The 18,477-nt window shown below is 45.3% G+C and overlaps 1 protein-coding gene across 1 annotated transcript; it reads right to left on the bottom strand.

Annotated features, from left to right (window-relative positions):
- Positions 1-3,143: 3,143 nt before the first annotated feature.
- On the bottom strand, positions 3,144-4,345 carry LOC130889704 (eukaryotic translation initiation factor 1). Its single transcript, XM_057793601.1, has one exon. The coding sequence runs from the start codon at positions 4,252-4,254 to the stop codon at positions 3,913-3,915; it is 342 nt and encodes a 113-aa protein (XP_057649584.1). The 5' UTR covers positions 4,255-4,345; the 3' UTR covers positions 3,144-3,912.
- Positions 4,346-18,477: the final 14,132 nt, after the last annotated feature.

The raw sequence follows: 18,477 nt of genomic DNA, 5'->3' as shown, positions 1-18,477 counted from the left end.
TCCTCGCCCTCTCGCTTTCAATGCTTTTTGAAGGTCAGCCTTTAGCTGCTCCCAATCAGAAATATTAAAGCCCCCAACCAGAGACTAAACTATAAAACTGTCTTAATGATCTCTTGTGCTGTCTCAGTTTTAATACTGGTGCCTTGTTTCTCTAAGAGAACTAACAATTGGCCTGTTAATCGGCCCGTTAACACTGGAACAGAATTACTTGCACCCATTTTCAATTCACCCTCACCAATCAAGTTTTTACATGCTGGCCAGCATCTGAGGGCGATCTCTCAGGGGTCCCCTACTTCCTGATCTCGCTGGGGCCTCCGACTGTAATGCTTGATCCCAGGAGTATCTCCAACTGTAACGCCTACACCTGCGTTACTCTTGGTACAATTCCCACACCACCGTACGGTATGCAAGCCAGGCAAGGGCCTGGAGATGGAAAGAACACACAAGAGACCTGGGTCGGCCGGGCGGTGGTGGCGCACGCCTTTAATCCCAGCACTCGGGAGGCAGAGACAGGCGGATCTCTGTGAGTTTGAGACCAGCCTGGTCTACAAGAGCTAGTTCCAGGACAGGCTCCAAAACCACAGAGAAACCCTGTCTCGAAAAATCCAAAAAAAAAAAAAAAAAAAAAAGAGACCTGGGTCATTCGAAAGGAGATTAACCAAATGCCGTTTATTCAAATTTAGGAAAAACCTTAAATACCTAGCTGCTGCACAATGGAATACCCCCCAGGCAGGTGGGAAATACCATGCACAAGGTGGAGTCAACAATGCCCTATAGCTAATCACCAGGCAGGGCAGAGGGAGTACAGGAACAAACAGGAAATGCCGGCTGGCCAGAAACTGTCCTCAAAATGAACCCCAGGAGCAGGGGTAAACCCATAGGCCCTATACTAGGGGTTGATACCCAACCCTGCATCAAACCAGGGGTGGTGGTGCAGGCCTATAATCCCAGTACAAAGAAGATAGAGGCAAGAGGATCAGAAGTTCAAGGTCATTCCTCTATACCCAGCAGATTTAAGATCAACTTGAGCTACAGAGGGTCTGTCTTAGAAAAACAAAAACGCAACAACAAAAACATATGTAGATGACACACACACACACACACACTGGGAATGACAGTGGCACAAGCTTTACAGTGTAGCTGCTGTGCAGATAAAATAGGAGCATCATGCCCTGGTGTCCAGTGCTCAGGCTAGCTAATAATTGGCATCGTAACCTCTCAATGAGACAGAACCCTAATTTCCATACTCCTGTTCTGTCAGAGATACAACTGAATGAGTTTGCTTTCACAATTCTTCGACAGAATCCCTAGCGTAAACAGCTAAACAGGTAGAAAGATTCCTTTTGTCTCATGGTCAAGGGTTCAGTCTATGGCTGCTTGGTCCCATGTGCCTGTGCAAAGTGGCTGTGGGAGCATGTGGTGGAGAAGCTTCTTCACACCTCAGAGGACAACAGGAAGAAAGGGATAGCAAGGTGCCCAGGACAAGGTACCCAAGAATCTGCCCCCAGTGAACTACTTGTATCAGTTGGGCCCTGCCTCCTGACTACCCACTAGAGAACCACCTGCTGGGGGCTGAACCCCAACCCTCTCCTTATCTAAACCCTGACAGTCATATCAATACGCTTCCTTATTGATTTTAGAGGGGACCGAGGAAATAGAAAAATGTTTTATGGAAAAGGGAATGCAAACAGATATGTAAAGCTATACTCACATGTAAAGGTAGGTACCATAAAAATTAGCCAAGGGCCGGGCGGTGGTGGCGCACACCTTTAATCCCAGCACTCGGGAGGCAGAGGCAGGCGGATCTCTGTGAGTTCGAGGCCAGCCTGGTCTACAAAGGGAGTTCCAGGACAGGCTCCAAAGCTACAGAGAAACCCTGTCTTGAAAAACCAAAAAAAAAAAAAAAATAGCCAAAAGCATCATGTGTTAAATAGTTGCAGTATGGGGGCTGGAGAGATGGCTCAGTGGGTAAGAGCACTGGCTGCTCTTCCAGAGAACCCGGGTTCGATTCCCAGCATCCACATGGCAGCTCATAATTGTCTATAACTCCAGTTCTAGGGGACCCGACACCCTCACACAGACATACACACAAGCAAAACACCAATGCATATAAATAAAAATAAATAAATTATGAAAAACAGTTGAAGTTTGAAATTGGATGGGATGGGCAGGGGAAATGGCTCAAAGGGTAAGAGAACTTGCTAAGCATATGTCAGGACCTGAGTTCTGATGCAAGCATCCATATAAAATTCCATAGTGTGTGTGTGTGCATGCCTGCCTATATCCCCAGTACTATGGGGTGTAGACACAAAAGAATTGCTGTGGTTTGCTGTCTACCTGCCTGGCTGAAGACCCAGAGACCCCATCTCAAAGGAAGATTTGAGAGTGTAACAGTAGTCTCTCTCTCTCTCTCTCTCTCTCTCTCTCTCTCTCTCTCTCTCTCTCTCACACACACACACACACACACATTGGGGGGAGATTAGATTTAAAGAATTTTATAATGGGCCACAAACTCCAACTATATATACTGTATACAAAAGACCCAGTTTGGTGTTAAGAACATGCAGCACTCGGGAGGCAGAGGCAGGCGGATCTTTGTGAGTTCGAGGCCTGCCTGGTCTACAAGAGCTAGTTCCAGGACGGAGGAACCCTGTCTCAAAAAAAAAAAAAAAAAAAAAAAAGAACATGCAGTAGATTGAAAGTGAAGGATAGAGGTCACCAAAATGGCTCAGGAGGTAAAGGTAACTGTTGCCAGCCCCAATGATCTGAGATTGCTCCCAAGGAGCCCACGGACAAAGGAGACAACCAACTCCTGAAGCTGTCACTTGACATCTGCATGTACACTTTGGCACATGTGCACCATATAAATAAGAATGTGAAAGACAAAAGATGCTCCAGTTTTTTGTTTTGTTTTGTTTTGTTTTTGTTTTTCGAGACAGGGTTTCTCTGTGGCTTTGGAGCCTGTCCTGGAACTAGCTCTTGTAGACAGGCTGGCCTCGAACGCACAGAGATCTGCCCGCCTCTGCTTCCTGAGCGCTGGGATTAAAGGCATGCACCACCACCACTTGGCCTGATGCTCCAGTTTTAAAAGAGAAGATAGGTGGTTGTCTTTTTTTTTTTTTTTTTTTTTTCTGAAAACAAGTTTTATTTAAATAAGGGTTTAAATACATTACATAACATTAAAACTGTAAGGGAAAAGAAAACCAAAAAAACCAGTTTGTTCCTTCACATGGCACTGCGTAGCTCTACCATTGAGTTGAAACATACAGCTAGCCACATGACCGATGGCATCAGTTTGGTATTTGTTCCCTTGTCATAAGTTTAATTGATATGAGGCTGGCCCCACCCTTCAGTTCTTCCAACATCCCTTGTGATATGCCTGGCTAAAAACATTACCCTGGTGGCAAGCCACATGCCCATGACACCTGGGGAAAGATGGCCATTTCTAAATTCAGCCTACTTGGCTGGACACAGGGGCTCTTGCTAGAGACTCCCTCTAGTGGCACAGCTACTGTGGTGTTACCCATTCTCTTGTTCACCTGGGCTGCTCAAGTGGTGACATTCTCCTAGGGCAGGGGATTCTGTAGCGGGAGAGCCAAGGAGCTTCTGGGCAGACATGGCCTATGAACTTGGGGCTCTGGGCTTGGCTGAAACATAGTTATTGCTTTGTTTCAGGCTGGACACTCACTGCCGGGGCTACTGCTTGACCTGTTTAAATGAGGGACGTCCAGACTAGACAGCATGGCTCTTTTCAGTTTATTGCATGAAGGAGTTACACTAGTCCAAGTTAAAAGCGGACCCCAAATGGTTACATTATACAAGCTGTGAGGTTTTTAAACTTGTGACAAGGGACAGGAGGGAAATTCTACTCATTGCAAGAAATCCTCACTTAAGCTTCAGAGTCACAAGCACTTAAAACCCATGAACCTTCAGCTGATCGTCCTTAGCCAGTCCAATCTCTATTAGGAACTGGCATATGTTCTTGCGCTGGTCACCCTGTAGCTGAATTACTTCTCCATATTCTGGATGCTCAATTACAGTACCATTGCAGGCAAATTTCTTCTTAAACGCCTTCACTAGTTTCTTTTTATCGTAATCATCAGCGATCCCTTGGACAGTGGTAAGGGTCTTCCTGCCGTTTCTCTGTTGAATTCTTATATGGATATAATCCTCAGTGCCAGCAGGAAGCAGGTCATCACCCTTACTTGCATCAGCAAAGGGGTCGAAAGAGTGGAGGTTCTGAATAGCGGACATACGATACGATTCCTTTTCCTCGGTGGAAACGGCCTGCAGAAGGCGGCTGCGGGAGAAGGCGGGCGGGGGGGGGGGGGACGGAGCGTCGGGAAGCGAGGGGACTCGAGGGGGAGGCAGCTGAGTCCTCGGCGGCGGCTCAGTGACTGGGGCCAGTGTTTGTCTTTCTATGAGATAAAATGAACTTCAAATCAAAGGGTTGGTGAGGTGGTCGTGTGAATAAAGGCACTTGCTGCCGAGCCTGGCAACAAAATTGAACCAACTCCTGCAAGTTGTACTTTGATCTTCACATGCATGCCATGACACACTAACACATACACACAGAGAGAGAGAGAGAGAGAGAGAGAGAGAGAGAGAGAGAGAGAGAGAAAGAGAGAGAATAAATATAAATAGAAACTTGTAGATTAAAAAACTTACTAGCAACAAAGGCTTGTCATTACCTAGCCATAAGGATCCAGTTGATCAGTGTGATATAACCCTTACAAACCGTATGAGCCTAAACTGGAGCGCCCAACCATGTGAAACAAATGAAGGACATGAAGAAGCATCATAGAAATATGCAGGACAAACAGAGTAGGTGATGTCAGCATTTCACTTCCAAGGTGGTTAGATCATTCAGACAGAACACGTGTGAGGGAGTGCTGGATTCAAAGTTCACTTCGGACCAGATGGAATTTTCCATCCCAGCCGTAGAGTAGATGTTCTGCTCTAGCAGGTATCAAACATTCTCAGCTACAGATCCAGTGTTGGAGCAGAAAACAAGCCTTCACACACCCAAGAAGATTACAGTCAACTCCAGGTAGTGGTTCTAGCCACGTTTCTATGACGTCTAGTAACAGAAGGAATCTTGGGGAATTCACAAACGTTGTATATGTATCTGTCTGTCTGTATGTGTGTGTATGCATGATAGACTCTTACCCCTAGGGCCACAATGAACAGCAGAACTTGAGGTGAAATTAATCTATGGCCCCACATGGCATAATTATTTACAGTTAACTTCATAAGCAGAAACAGTCTGCTCTAAAGTAGCTATGAAAAGCAGAGAGGCTAGAGAGATGGCTCAGCGGTTAAGAGCACTTAAAGTTCTTGTGGGGAGGACTCGGGTTCAGTTCCTAGCACCCACATCAGATGGCTCACTACCTGCAACTCCAAATCCAGGGGAGGACACCCTCTGGCCGCCTCAGGCACCTTACATGCACGTGGAACACACATTCATGCAAACAGACCCAGGCATGAATATAAATCAATGAATCATTAAAAAGGGAGACAGGAATGCAGATGGTGCAGTAAAGACATAATCCGATGACTGTTGTCTGCCATCATGACAAAGCACTATGCACTCACACAGTTGCCAGTGCAGCGGGCCAGTGGACACCCGTGTCCCCGCAAAGTCGGGAGTAATACAAAGAGCGCTGAGCTGGATGGCTACCCGTGGTGGAGGGCCAGGGTTTCTTAGGCTGAAGTTTGTATTTTGAACACCCGCACCGAACGTGGCTAAAGGTTTGGGCCTCAGAATGGCAGTGTAAATGGCAGAACCTTTAAGAGAAGTGGCCTTGTGGGAAGCCTTTGGATTCCTTGGGGGTGGATTTGCCCTTGAGAGTGACTGGGTGACTCGGGGCCCCTCCTTACTCTCCCTTTATGTCCTTGAAATGAGATGGGCAGCTTTGCTCTGTGCTGTACCCACAGACCTAAAGCAAGAAGACCAAATAGTCATAGACAGACAGGTCCGAAAACTGAGTCAAAAGTCAGCCTTCTTCCCAAGTCTCACGTGTTACCAATAACATGAGCTTCGCTATTATACTGAGTTTATTCATCTATTTAGGGCCAGGAAATTACATAAATCCGGCTAGTCTTGAACTCGCAATCCTCTTGCCTTAGCCTCCTTGAATGCTGGAATTACAGGCCTGGGCCACCATGCTCAGCTCTCATTATATTTTCTTACCAGAACTCTCTGTGTCTGCAGTTCATCATTGATGGAGGCATTATGATGTTTCTACATGCATGAGACCATATACCAAATGTCTGGTACATTCTCTGTATCTAGTGGGCGATTGTTACTATATCAATGAGTTTTCCAAGCTGGGACAAACTGAGGAAAATCAGCAGAAAAAAGGCAAAATTGGAGACTATTTTATTATTGCTTTTGGTTTTTAGTGGGTTGATTTGTTTGTTTTTCAAGACAGGGTTTCTTTGCAGCTTTGTTGCCTGACCTGGAACTAGCTTTTGTAGACTAGCCTGGCCTCAAACTCACAGAGATCCTCCTGCCTCTGCTTTTCAAGTGCTGGGATTAAATGTATGTGCCACCACTGTCTGGCTTTGTGTGTTTTTCAATACAGGGTTTCTCTGTAGCTTTGGAGCCTGTCCTGGAACTCACTCTGTAGACCAGACTGGCCTTGAACTCACAGAGATCTGCCTGTGCTGGTTTTAAAGGTGTGCGCCACCACTGCCTGGCAATTGGAGACTTTTCAGCTGTGGTCGTTTTGGCTCCGTTGCTTCTGGGCCTGAAGCAAGACGGAAAACATCATGGTTGAACAAGGTGTAAAGGAGCAAGACTGCTCCGCTCATGGCAGCCAGAGCAATAGAATGAGACAGGAAGGAGCGACGGACAAAATACAGGCCTCAGAGGCACACCCCGCTGACTGCTTTCCTAGGCCCATGTGTCCGCCAGCTTGGGCTCCACCGCTTCTCAACAGCACAAGCGGTTAGGAATCAAGCCTTCAAGCCACCAAGCTCTGGGGACTTTTCTCATCCCGACGCTATCAGTTCTCATAACTGCACCTCCATGACTTCAAAGGTGCTATTTTTTCTTTCCAGTTCAAAATCGCTTTTCCACAAATAATAGCGTATTTAATCTTGTACCCACTTTAGGAGGTCGATGCTGTTACTGAAGGCCAGAGAGACAAATCTTTCACCCAGACCACCTGGCTGGTGAGTAGACGCAGGGAGGCTGTGGGAATGGTGTCCTTGCCTAACAACTTAAAACAAACCAGCAAACGGGGGCCGGTCCTGCTGTCACAGGCCTGTAATTCCAGTGCCACTGGAGGCGGACAGAAGCTGAGGATGTAGTCAGTTGATAGAGGGCGTGTCTTGCATTTGAAGCATCCTAACTTTCGCTTCCTGCATCACATAAAACTGAGTGGGATGTATATACGCCTGTAAGCTCGGTACTTAGGAGTTAGATGCAGGTAATCTGACATGCCAGGCCACCTTCTGCTTTCAGCCAGCTTGAAGCCTGTCTCAAAAGCAAAAACAAAACAAAAGTAAAGATGGCCAGTGGGGGAAAGCCTGTCTCCTAATAAGAGCTCAACACACAGCTGGCGGGGATTTAGCTTGGCAGCAAAGCCCTTGGCTAGCATGCAAGAGGCCCTAGGCTCAATCCCTAGTATGGGGTGGGGCAGTCCTATGATTGTGTTGTCTAAGTTTATAATAAAACCACAAGTTTGAGGCTGGAGTGGTAGTTCAGCCTTTAAGAGGACATGCTGCTTCTGGTGGAGAATCTGTGTTGTCTTCCCAGCACCGGCTTTTGTAGCTTACCACCCTCTGTATCACCAGTTCTAGGGAATCCAACGCCCTCTTCTGATGTCCCTGGACACCAGGCATGCCCACCGAGTGCACGATACACCTTCATACATGCGGGCACCCATACACATAAAATAAAAGCAACACAAATAAAAACGTGGGCTTCATTTTCTTACTTTATTTAAGGATGTGCAGCTCATGACCCAGCTTCGTCTCCGAGCTCTGAAGATGGACAGGCGGCAGATGTTCCCTTGGACAGCAGCACTCGACTGAGCTCTTGTTCTCCTGGTGAAAGATTTAGGTCCAGCTTCTTTGGGCTGTCAACATTAGTGATCTGTAAGTGGGAAGCTTTGTATCCCTCTAAGTGAACCAGGACTAAAAGCAAAATCCTTCTCAAAAGCCACGCAACCACCCGGAGACTCAGGATGTCTTCATCCATGGAGGAGGCTGGCCTGGATTTTGCCCCCTTGCCTTTTTAGTTCTAACTAAGAGGGTGAGAGCATGAGCCATGCCTGCTTTTCATCCCAGGCTGCCGACCTCATTTTGTAGAGACATCAACACAGGTAAGAGAAACAGAACTGGAAACTGATTTAAAAGTGTTTTTTAGTTTTTTTGTTTGTTTGATTGATTTGTTTTTTTTTCTTTTTTCTTTTTGTTATACATTTTTTATTGATATTTATTGAGCTCTACATTTTTCTCTGCTTCTCTCCCTGCCTCTCCCCTCCCCTTCAACCCTTCCCCAAGGTTCTCATGCTCCCAATTTACTCAGGAGATCTTGTCTTTTTCTACTTTCTACTTCCCATGTAGATTAGATCTATGTGAGTCTCTCTTAGGGTCCTCGTTGTTGTCTAAGTTCTCTAGGATTGTGGTTTGTAGGCTGGTTTTCTTTGCTTTATGTTTAAAAACCACCTATGAGTGAGTACGTGTGATAATTGTCTTTCTATGTCTGGGTTACCTCACTCGAAATAATGTTTTCTAGCTCCATCCATTTGCCTACAAAATTCAAGATGTCATTATTTTTTTTCTGCTGTGTAGTACTCCATTGTGTAAATGTACCACATTTTCCTTATTCATTCTTCAAATGAGGGGCATTTAGGTTGTTTCCAGGTTCTGGCTGTGATAAACAAAGTTGCTATGTACATAGTTGAGCACATGTCCTTGTGGCACGATTGAGCATCCTTTGGATATATACCCAAAAGTGGTATTACTGGGTCTTGAGGAAGGTTGTTTCCTAATTTTCTGAGAAATCACCAAACTGACATCCAAAGGGGCTGTACCAGCTTGCATTCCCGCCAGCAGTGCAGAAGTGTTCCCTTTTCCCCACAACCTCTCCAGCATAAGTTGTCATCAGTGTTTTTGATCTTGGCCATTACAGGTGTAAGATGGAATCTCAGAGTTGTTTTGATTTGCATTTCTCTGATGACTAAGGATGTTGGGCATTTCCTTAAGTGTCTTTCAGCCATTTTAGTCCTCTGTTGAGAGTTCTCTGTTTAGGTCTGTACTCCATTTTTTTTATTGGATTATGTGATCTTTTGATGACCAATTTCTTGAGTTCTTTGTATATTTTGCCCTCTGTCTGATGTGGGGTTAGTGAAGATCTTTTCCCATTCTGTAGGTTGTCCTTTTGTCTTGTTGACCGTGTCCTTTGCTTTACAGAAGCTTTTCAGTTTCAGGTGGTCCCATTTATTAATTGTTTCTCTCAGTATCTGTGCTGCTGGGATTATATTTAGGAAGTAATTTCCTGTGCAAATGAGTTCAAGTGTACTTCCCACTTTCTCTTCTATAATGTTCAGTGTGGCTGGTTTTATGTTGAGGTCTTTGATCGATTTTAACTTGAGTTTTGTGCATGGTGATATGGGTCTCTTTTCATCTTTTGCATGTTGATATTCAGTTATGCCAGCACCACTTGTTAAATATGCTTTCATTTTTCCATTTGATATTTTTTGCTTCTTTGTCAAAAATCAGGTGTTCAAAGATGTGTGAATTGATATCTGGGTCTCTTATTCTGTTCCATTGGTCCTCCTGTCTGTTCTTATGCCATTACCAGGCTGTTTTCAGTACTGTAGCTCTGTAGTAGAGTTTGAAGTCAGGGACTGTGATGCCTCCAGAAGTTCTTTTATTGTACAGGATTGTTTTGACTATCCTGAGTTTTTTGCTTTTCCATATGAAGTTGAGTACTGTTCTTTCGAGGTCTTTGAAGACTTTTGCTGGCCATTGCGTTGAATCGGTTTTGTTTTTCAAGATAGAATTTCTCTGTGTAACAGCCCTGACTGTCCTGGAACTAACTCTGTTGATCAAACTGGCCTCGGATTCACAGAGATCCACCTGCCTCTGCCTCTCAAGTGCTGGGATTAAAAACGTGCGCTTAGCTAAAAATGTTTGTTGACAAAGACTGCCTGTGCCCTCATGCCAAGCCTTTTCTTTACTAGCTCTGTTTAATATGAGATGTCTAATCCTTCACTGTTCTTTACACATACCTTGAAATACTAACACAACCAAGACCATGAAGTCATTGTAGATATCAGCATTTTAAAATTATTGTCGTGTGTGTATGATGTGTGTGTGTTCGGGGCGGGGTGGGGGTTGCAAGAATGTCGCAGTGTGTGGTGTGTCAGAGTCAGCGGACAACTTTATGGAGTTTTTCCTCTCCTTCCATTTTTATGAGCATTCAGAGACTCGAACTCAGGTCATCAGGCTTGCGCAAGGAGAACCAAGAGATTTTGCTGGCTTAGTCGTCTTGCCAGTCCCTGTTGCGCATATCAGGTAAGACAACGCATGAAAGGTGCTACCTAATGCAAGTCTGAGAAATAGTGAACAAATGCTTTTCTAGTATTCTAAATAATCACAGGGAGAAGGAAGAGCCATGTGGCTGGAGAGCCGGGTAAATGTGCTTTGCTGTCAAACCCAGTGATCTGAGCTGGATCCCTGAGAACCATACGTTAGAAGGAGAGAACCAATCCCATAGGTTGTCCTCTGACACCCTGATGGAGGCACTTGGCATACTTGTGCAGAGAGACAGACACACAGATCATAGACCGACAGACACAAATAAATAGGCAGAATTTTTAAAAGAGAGGAACCATCAGGATAGAGTCTGAAGGCTAAAAGTCACGTTCTTTGATAGAATTCCTTGACAAGGAATATTGAGCCAGAGGCTCCTGCTTCACTGCAAATCTCGGCTTGTGCTACTTCCTCTGGGACCCTTACCCAAACCGCCTGGTCTCTTACCCGCTCCTTGGGTGGATATCCTCAGGCCAACCCCACGAAGACCTTGAAGAGTCCTCCCCTCCCTGTATTCCAGTAGCTGAATTCCTGTGGTTTCAATGGGTCCCTCAAAATTCGAGTGCTGAAAACTTGACTCCCAATGTTGAGATCATTGAAAAGTAGGACATTTAGGAGGTGTCCAGGTCATGAGGGGTCTCTCCTTCTGCACAAGGTAGTTAATGCCATTATAGGAGCGAGCAGCTCATGGAAGCATGGGTTTGTTTTCCTCCCTACTCATTGCCTTTCTTCCCTTCCTCCTATCATGACTCTGCCTTCCGCTCTCACACCATTTACCCCTCCTCTCGTCTCGTGTCTGCCTTTCTTTCCCTTGCCACCCACCCCCTTTCTTTCTCCTGTTTCCGTCTACTGCTAGGCAATGATTCATCAAGAAAACCCTTATATCTGGGCTGTGTTTTTTTCATACCCAATAATCCCAGCACTTGAAAGGATGAAGGCTGGACAGGGGAACTGTGGGGAATTTGAGGCAGCTCAGACCATGGATTGAGATCATGTCTTTAAAAACAAGACAGAATCCTCGTTTGTATAGTGGTAAAAAAAAAAAAAAAAAAAAAAAAAAAAAAAAAAAAAAACAAGACAGAACACCAGGCAGTGGTGGCGCATGCCTTTAATCCAGCACTTGGGAGGCAGTGACAGGAGGATCTTGGAGTCTGAGGCCGGCCTGGTCTACAGAGTGAGTTCCAGGACAGCCAGGGCTCCCCAGAGAAACCCTGTCTCAAAAAATAAAAACAACAAACATAAAGAAAACAAGACAAAACAACAAAACAAACAATAAAACAGAACACTCTTCCAGATGTAGCCTTTTTCTGACCCTTAGAATTATAAGACGCCTATGTTCTTTACATTATCCAGTCTGTGACATTCTGCTGTAGCATCCTTCATGTCAAAACCATCATCCATCACCCCCCCCGCCCCCGCCCTGGGATATGGGTGTTTAAGCGCCTCCAGCATTTCATTTAATGTTGGATGTAGAAACAAAAGTGAATTCATTCATTCATCGTTGAGGGGAAAGATAAGAATAATCACTTTGTTTTTCTGGTTTCAAACCAATTCAAGTAGTACAAAACGGCTTATTAATCTTCATACATTGGGCTGGAGAGATGGCTCAGTGTTTAAGAACACTGGCTGCTCTTCCAGAGGTCCTGTGTTCAATTCCCAGCAACTACATGGTGGCTTACACCATATGAGATGAGATCTCTTGTTCTTTTTCTAGACTGCAGGCATGCATGCAGACAGAACACGGTATACAAAATAAATAAATAAATCTTTTTAAAAAATCTTCATCCACTCTGCTTTCCAAACCTTGCAGTCTGTATAAAGGTCATCATTCAAAGGAAAACTATGAGAACTAGAAAGTCCCTCAGCCTAGAAGCTGTGACTGGTACAGATGCAGGTGGTTAATTGTCACCTAAGACATTAGGTAAGGCAGATTGTTTAGAAGTTAAGAGCACTTGCTGCTTTTGCAGATGCTCCAGGTTGGGTTCCTAGCACCCCTGTGGCAGGTGGTAATTGTGGGTAATTCCAATTCCAGGGTAGGTGGTCTGATGCCCTCTTCTGGCCTCCGCTGGTCTCTACAAGTGGTGTGCATGCATGCATGCTGGTAAAGCCCTCATGCGTATACAAGGTCACATATTTTGTTTCATAGACTACACATTTAAAAAATTAATACTAACTCAAGAGAAACTGTGTCATAGAATTTAATCGGTCATTTCTAAGTATCCATTTTCACCCTCTTCTGTGTGAGATAAGATTAATTTGTATTTTCTTCCACGGTCAACATGGAGATCTTAGAGTGTAGGTCCTAGGACATTGTTACAGTTAAACTAGGGGACAAGTTGAGCTACTGACAGTGTGTAGGGGAGTGAGATGGGAGAAGGCTGACCGAGTGGAGAGGTAAGCCAAAGAGGTCTCTGGATCACAGGGGCTTTTCCCAGTCAGCACTCAGGTTTATGCAAGCTCTGGTGATGGAGGAAGGTCATTGGTTAAATAATAAAGAAACTGCCTAGGTCCATTTGATAGGCCAACCCTTAGGTGGGCGCTGGGAGAAAGAAGCCGAGTCAGTGAGTCGCCATGATTCTCCCACTCCAGACAGACGCAGGTTAAGATCTTTCCTGGTAAGCCAGCTCTTGGTACTACACAGAATATTAGAAATGGGTTAGATCAATATGTAAGAGCTAGCCAATAAGAGGCCGGAACTAATGGGCCAGGCAGTGATTAAAAGAATACAGTTTCCGTGTAATTATTTCGGGGCATAAGCTAGCCATGTGGGCGGCTGGATGCCGGGGACGCAGCCCTGCCGCTCTTATTACAACACTCTGGCTGCTCTCTCTCTCTCTCTCTCTCTCTCTCTCTCTCTCTCTCTCTCTCTCTCTCTCTCTCTCTCTCTCTCTCTCCTAGCCCCATCTTCTCCAACACTGTTATGACAGCATTTCTCCAGCCACCTGTAGACTGGTACCTGGAGAGAGAATCTCAGGAGGGGCATTTGAAAGGTCTGACTGTTGAGTTTGGAAAGAAAAGAGTAAGTAAGGAAGGGAGGGAGGAAGAAAAGAAGGGAGGAGATGGATGACAGATGATGGCGACCTAGATGAATGGATGGAAGACAAAAAGGCCAAAAATAAAAACAAATATTCATACACTGATCACTTGGAACCTTGCTCCAGTTACTTATGATGTCTTCTGGAAGCACTGAGAGACTATCTCCTAATAACCTATGGAGCTAGTTCCAGGACAGCTAGAGCTGTTTTACAGAGAAACCCTGTCTCAAAAAACCAAACCCAAACAAAACAAAACCCAAAAAACATCCATGGAGTCTTATCCCAGATGGTCAATCTCAAGAAAGACAACTTACATGGAGCCAACTTAGGTGTCCAATAAGAGGAAAAGATAAAAAACAAAACAAAACAAAAAAACCATGACTTTTATACACAATGGAATTGCTTTTTACCACAAATAAGAACGAATCTATGTCATTTGTAGGAAAATATATGGCGATCAGATTCAGCAAATGAAGCAAGTGTCAGAAAGACAAATATGGAATGTTTTCTCTTCTTTGTTATTCCTGGATGTTATATAGTTCACAAAACCGTATATATGACTTGAAAGCATAAAAAACCCCATAAGACAACAGAGGGGAGCTAACGGGAGGGTGGAGGCATTCAAAAAGGGAGAAGATGAGGGTGTGGGGGGAATATGTTCAATATTATTTATATATATGAAGACTTAAAATAAGTTTAAATGAAGAAGAAAGGAGGACTGGATCTGTAAGCTTACTACTTAACATGCTACTGAGACTCTCTTTCTTCCAAATAGGGACCCCACACAAATGGCACACCAACCAAAAAGAAATTTTCCTTAGTTCCTGTGAAAGGTCTCCTCTCCTCTCAAGAGGCTTGTTCTCTCTCTCTCTCTCTCTCTCTCTCTCTCTCTCTCTCTCTCTCTCAGAACCAGCCATACCACTTGTTTGCAGCGTGTTTTCTTCAATGGGAAAAAAAAATGTGTGTGTGTGCATGCTCATGTCTGCACATGTGTGTGTACATGTGTGTGAGGAATGTGTGCACACAGAGGTTGATACTAATGTCTTCCTTCCTCACTCTTTGCCTTTTTTTTTTTTTTGTGTGTGTGTGTGTGTGTGTGTGTGAGACATGCCCTGTCACTGAGCTTTAGCTATCTGGTTCTGCTAGGCTGGTTGGGCAGAAAGCCCTCGGGACCATCCTGTTTGTCTTCCCAGTGCTGGTAATACAGGCGCCTACCACGTTACCCAGTTTTCTATGGGTGTGATGAGGGTCAAACTCAGGTCCTAGTGTGTGCACACCAGACACTTACCTCAGCCATCTCCTCAAACAGCCAAAAGGCTTTTAAGACTCTGAGGTCTCACATAGCCCAGGCTGGCTTTGAATTCTCTATGTAGTCAGGAGGATGACCTTAAACTTCAGATCCTCCTGCCTCTACTCTCCCAGTGCTAGAACTGGAGGTGTGTATCATCATACACAAGTTTCAGTCAGAACTGGGACTTGAAATGAGGATTTTGCGCTTGCTAGGTAAGCATTTTACTAACTGAGCTATACTGGGAGCTATTTTTTGTTTTGTTTTGTTTTGTTTTGTTTGTTTTTTCCAGACAAGGTTTCTCTGTGTAACTGTTCTGGAACTGTCCTGGAACTTGCTTTGTAGACCAGGTTGGCCTTGAACTCACTGAGATCCACCTGCCTCTGCCTCCCAAGTCTTGGGATTAAAGGCATGTGCCACTAGTGCCCCGCAGTCCAATTTTTTTTAATAGTTTAAAATTTTCTTTTTTCGGGGCTGGAGAGATGGCTCAGTGGTTAAGAGCATTGCCTGCCCTTCCAAAGGTCCTGAGTTCAGTTCCCAGCAGCCACATGGTGGCTCACAACCATCTGTAAAGAGGTCTGGCGCCCTCTTCTGGCCTTCAGGCATACACACGGACAATATTGTATACATAATAAAAAAAAAATTTCTTTTTTCAATTGTGTGTGTGTGTGTGTGCATGTGTGTATGTCTGTGTAAATGTGTTCCAGGTGTGTGTGGAGAAGGTCAGAGTATCGCTTGTGGGAGTCAGTTCTCTCATTGACCTCTGTGAATCCCAGAGACTCGTCAAGTACCAGGCTTGGCAGCAGGAACTCCTACCAACTAAGCCATATCGTTAGCCTTAAATGTTCCTTAATAAATCTATATATGTTTTGATCTGTTAAGTACTCCTTACTCCCCCCCCTTTGGTCTGTCACTGTCACTCTTAGCATGCTGTTTTGGTGGCCCAGATAGGAAACTCTCTCCTTGCCTTGCTTGGTAACTCTTGACTTTGGTCCTCACGGTGGTGTTAGGTCAGTTGACAAACCTCTGAAGGCATTGCCTGGGTCTCTGATTCTCCAGGGAGACTCGAAGGTCTCCTGGCTGGGCCTGTGGACCTCTGCTGCCTGTAAAGGCACAACCCCCAGGAGCTCTTTTTAGGCTCTTTGCAAAAGCCTAACTTCTTGTTTGCAAGGGAAGGGTTCTGGCCAATGCTGCTCTGTGGTGGGACCTGTGAACAGGGAGAAGAGGAGGCCAGCTTGCTGTGCTTTGCAAGGGGAAGGAGCCCCTTTCGCATTCCTCTGAGAGCCCATTTTCTCTACAAATTGTTAGGGATCTCTTCCCTTTCCCCTTTCACTTCTCACCTAGGGCCCTCCCCGGTCATACGCCCCTGACATTTGGGCAGTAGAGTGTGCAGCTGACGGCATGTACCCTACCATCCCACCCTTGATCAGCATCATTGATCTGAGGCGTGTTTGGCCAGCCAGGTGTTTGCTCTTCCCAAGGCAGTGTGCTGTGCCTTCCTTTCCTTGTGACTGGATTAGTGGGCATTTTTGGTTTGGAAGCTTTCCCTTTGAGCTTGGTCTGACCTGACTAACCAAACAGGTTTGGCCTCCGAGTGGAACCAGATAGAGCATGTTGCAGCCAAGCCGGTGTGATGAGGCGAAGTTTCCCCTTTTCTCCACCGGCGACAATAGGAAAGGCCTTTGCTCTCAAGGGATGCCTTCTGGGTGAAGAATGCGCCCCTGGTAAGCGAAGGACTCAATGGGAAGGGTCTCCTTTTATTTGGTCTGACCCACCCCTAGGGTGTAGCCTCAAAATCTGATCTAAATTTTATTTTTACACTGTCATCAAGAAAGCCCTTCTTTTTGTAACAAAATTTGTTCTTTTGATCCTCTCTCTAATCTAGGATGCTGGTTACCTCATGGCACAATCACCTCTAATTGCATCCCATAATTAAATAGGCTGTGTTGTAATTTAGGTGAGGACTCTGAGGTTCTTATATCCAAGCCTTTGCGTCTTTGTCCACTCGCCTTGGCTGGAAGGGGGATGCTGTCTGTCTCCCTAGACTCTCCTACCCCAGCCAAATCTCCTCTACATGCAGCTCCCAGATTACGTATTTGATGGTCCTTACTTTTGCACATTCGAGTCTCTGCTCAATCTCTGAACTTCCCCTCCACCATCTACCCCTCGCCCTAGCACCTCAGTTCCCACCCCTCACTCTTCATGTTTCTTCCTTCCAGACTTCAGAACTCCGGCTAACTCCCCTTCCCCTTCTGATTCTGTATTTGTTGTATAATATCCAGGTTACCCCAACCTTCATTAAGGAATCCAAAAGGCTCCTGGTAACCTTTGATCTAATCTGCCAAGACAACCCTACCATCCCAATAACATGCCACATGCTTAAAGAGGTGTCCCGTCTTTGATCTTCCACATGTGACAAGGTTGGGGACATTAATACTCACAGAAGAGCCGCAGCCAGGCCAGGCTCCATTGCCATGCCTGCTTTGGAGCCCTGCTCATCTTAGCAGGTCACAGACATAGGAAATGATGGCGAAGGACCTGACAGGAGAGTATGTTCTATCGAGTGAGTTCCAGGACAGGCTCCAAAGCTACAGAGAAACCACTTCTCGAAAAACCAAAAAGAAAAACAAAGAGGAGATGTAAATGGCCATCGTCAAACCCATTAAAGTAGGAGGTGACAAAGAGTTTCCAAGAACCCTGCTCTCCTTCCACCTCAGCTAGCTGAAACCACGTGCACTGAGAGTCTGAAAGGCTAGCATTTGGCTACAAGTTTTCTAGACAAAGCCTTTCCCAGATATTAGATACAAAACTTCAAAACCCAGCCTTCCTTTTCACATTATTAGATTTGTCTTTCCAGGTCTTTAATAGCCAGGAGGAGACTTTGAAGAGGAGAAGGGCCAGGCTGGAGGAGGAAATAGGTAAATGGCAAGCTTGGCAAATGGTTGCATCAATTGTCCATCCAGTGTCTTGGGGGAAACCTGAGAGTTCCACATCTTGCGGCCACAAGGTTTAGTCAAGGGAACAAACCTAGCTGCAGGTCAGAGGACTCTTCCTTGTTATGACTGTGGTTAGCTAGGATGCTTCAGCCTGGAGGGCCCATAGCTACTGAGCCATAAGCCTCCCCTAGGGCCGTATCTAATCTGCAAATCAGGACCTACCTCATAGAAAGCAGCAGGAATGTTCCTTTCACTCTTGGGAGATAAGATCAACCTCTCTCACAGTCAGTCCTGAAAAATGAAAATGCTCTGGACTCTGTTTCTGGGCTCTGATGAGCCCAGCAAGTAAGAGTGTCCTCTTCAGCGGTGTGGTGGTGGCACACACCTTTATTCCTTTTGAGAGCTGATAGTACCAGAAGTTACATAGGCCTCCATAGTTGAACAGTGTGGATGAAGCTTGAGTAACCTTAAATGTGGAAGAACCAACATTATATTCCTTATCAATGTGGATGCTACTTTTTTGGACCCTGACCACATTTTCTCTTTAAACTTCTTGTCCTTGGCCCTTCTGCCCTTTTCGTTTGTTTATTTGTTTGTTTTTCAAGACGGGGTTTCTCTGTAGCTGTCCTGGAACTCACTCTGCAGACCAGGTTGGCCGCAAACTCAC

Source organism: Chionomys nivalis, chromosome 18 (genome assembly GCF_950005125.1).
Source record: "Chionomys nivalis chromosome 18, mChiNiv1.1, whole genome shotgun sequence".
NCBI lineage: Eukaryota > Metazoa > Chordata > Mammalia > Rodentia > Cricetidae > Chionomys > Chionomys nivalis.
Note: the sequence above shows the minus strand (reverse complement) of the source record. Positions and strands in the feature narration are given on the sequence as shown.

Bases quoted from the DNA above. Each gene is read 5' to 3' on its own strand.
- LOC130889704 (XM_057793601.1), bottom strand. From the start codon at position 4,254: ATGTCCGCTATTCAGAACCTCCACTCTTTCGACCCCTTTGCTGATGCA.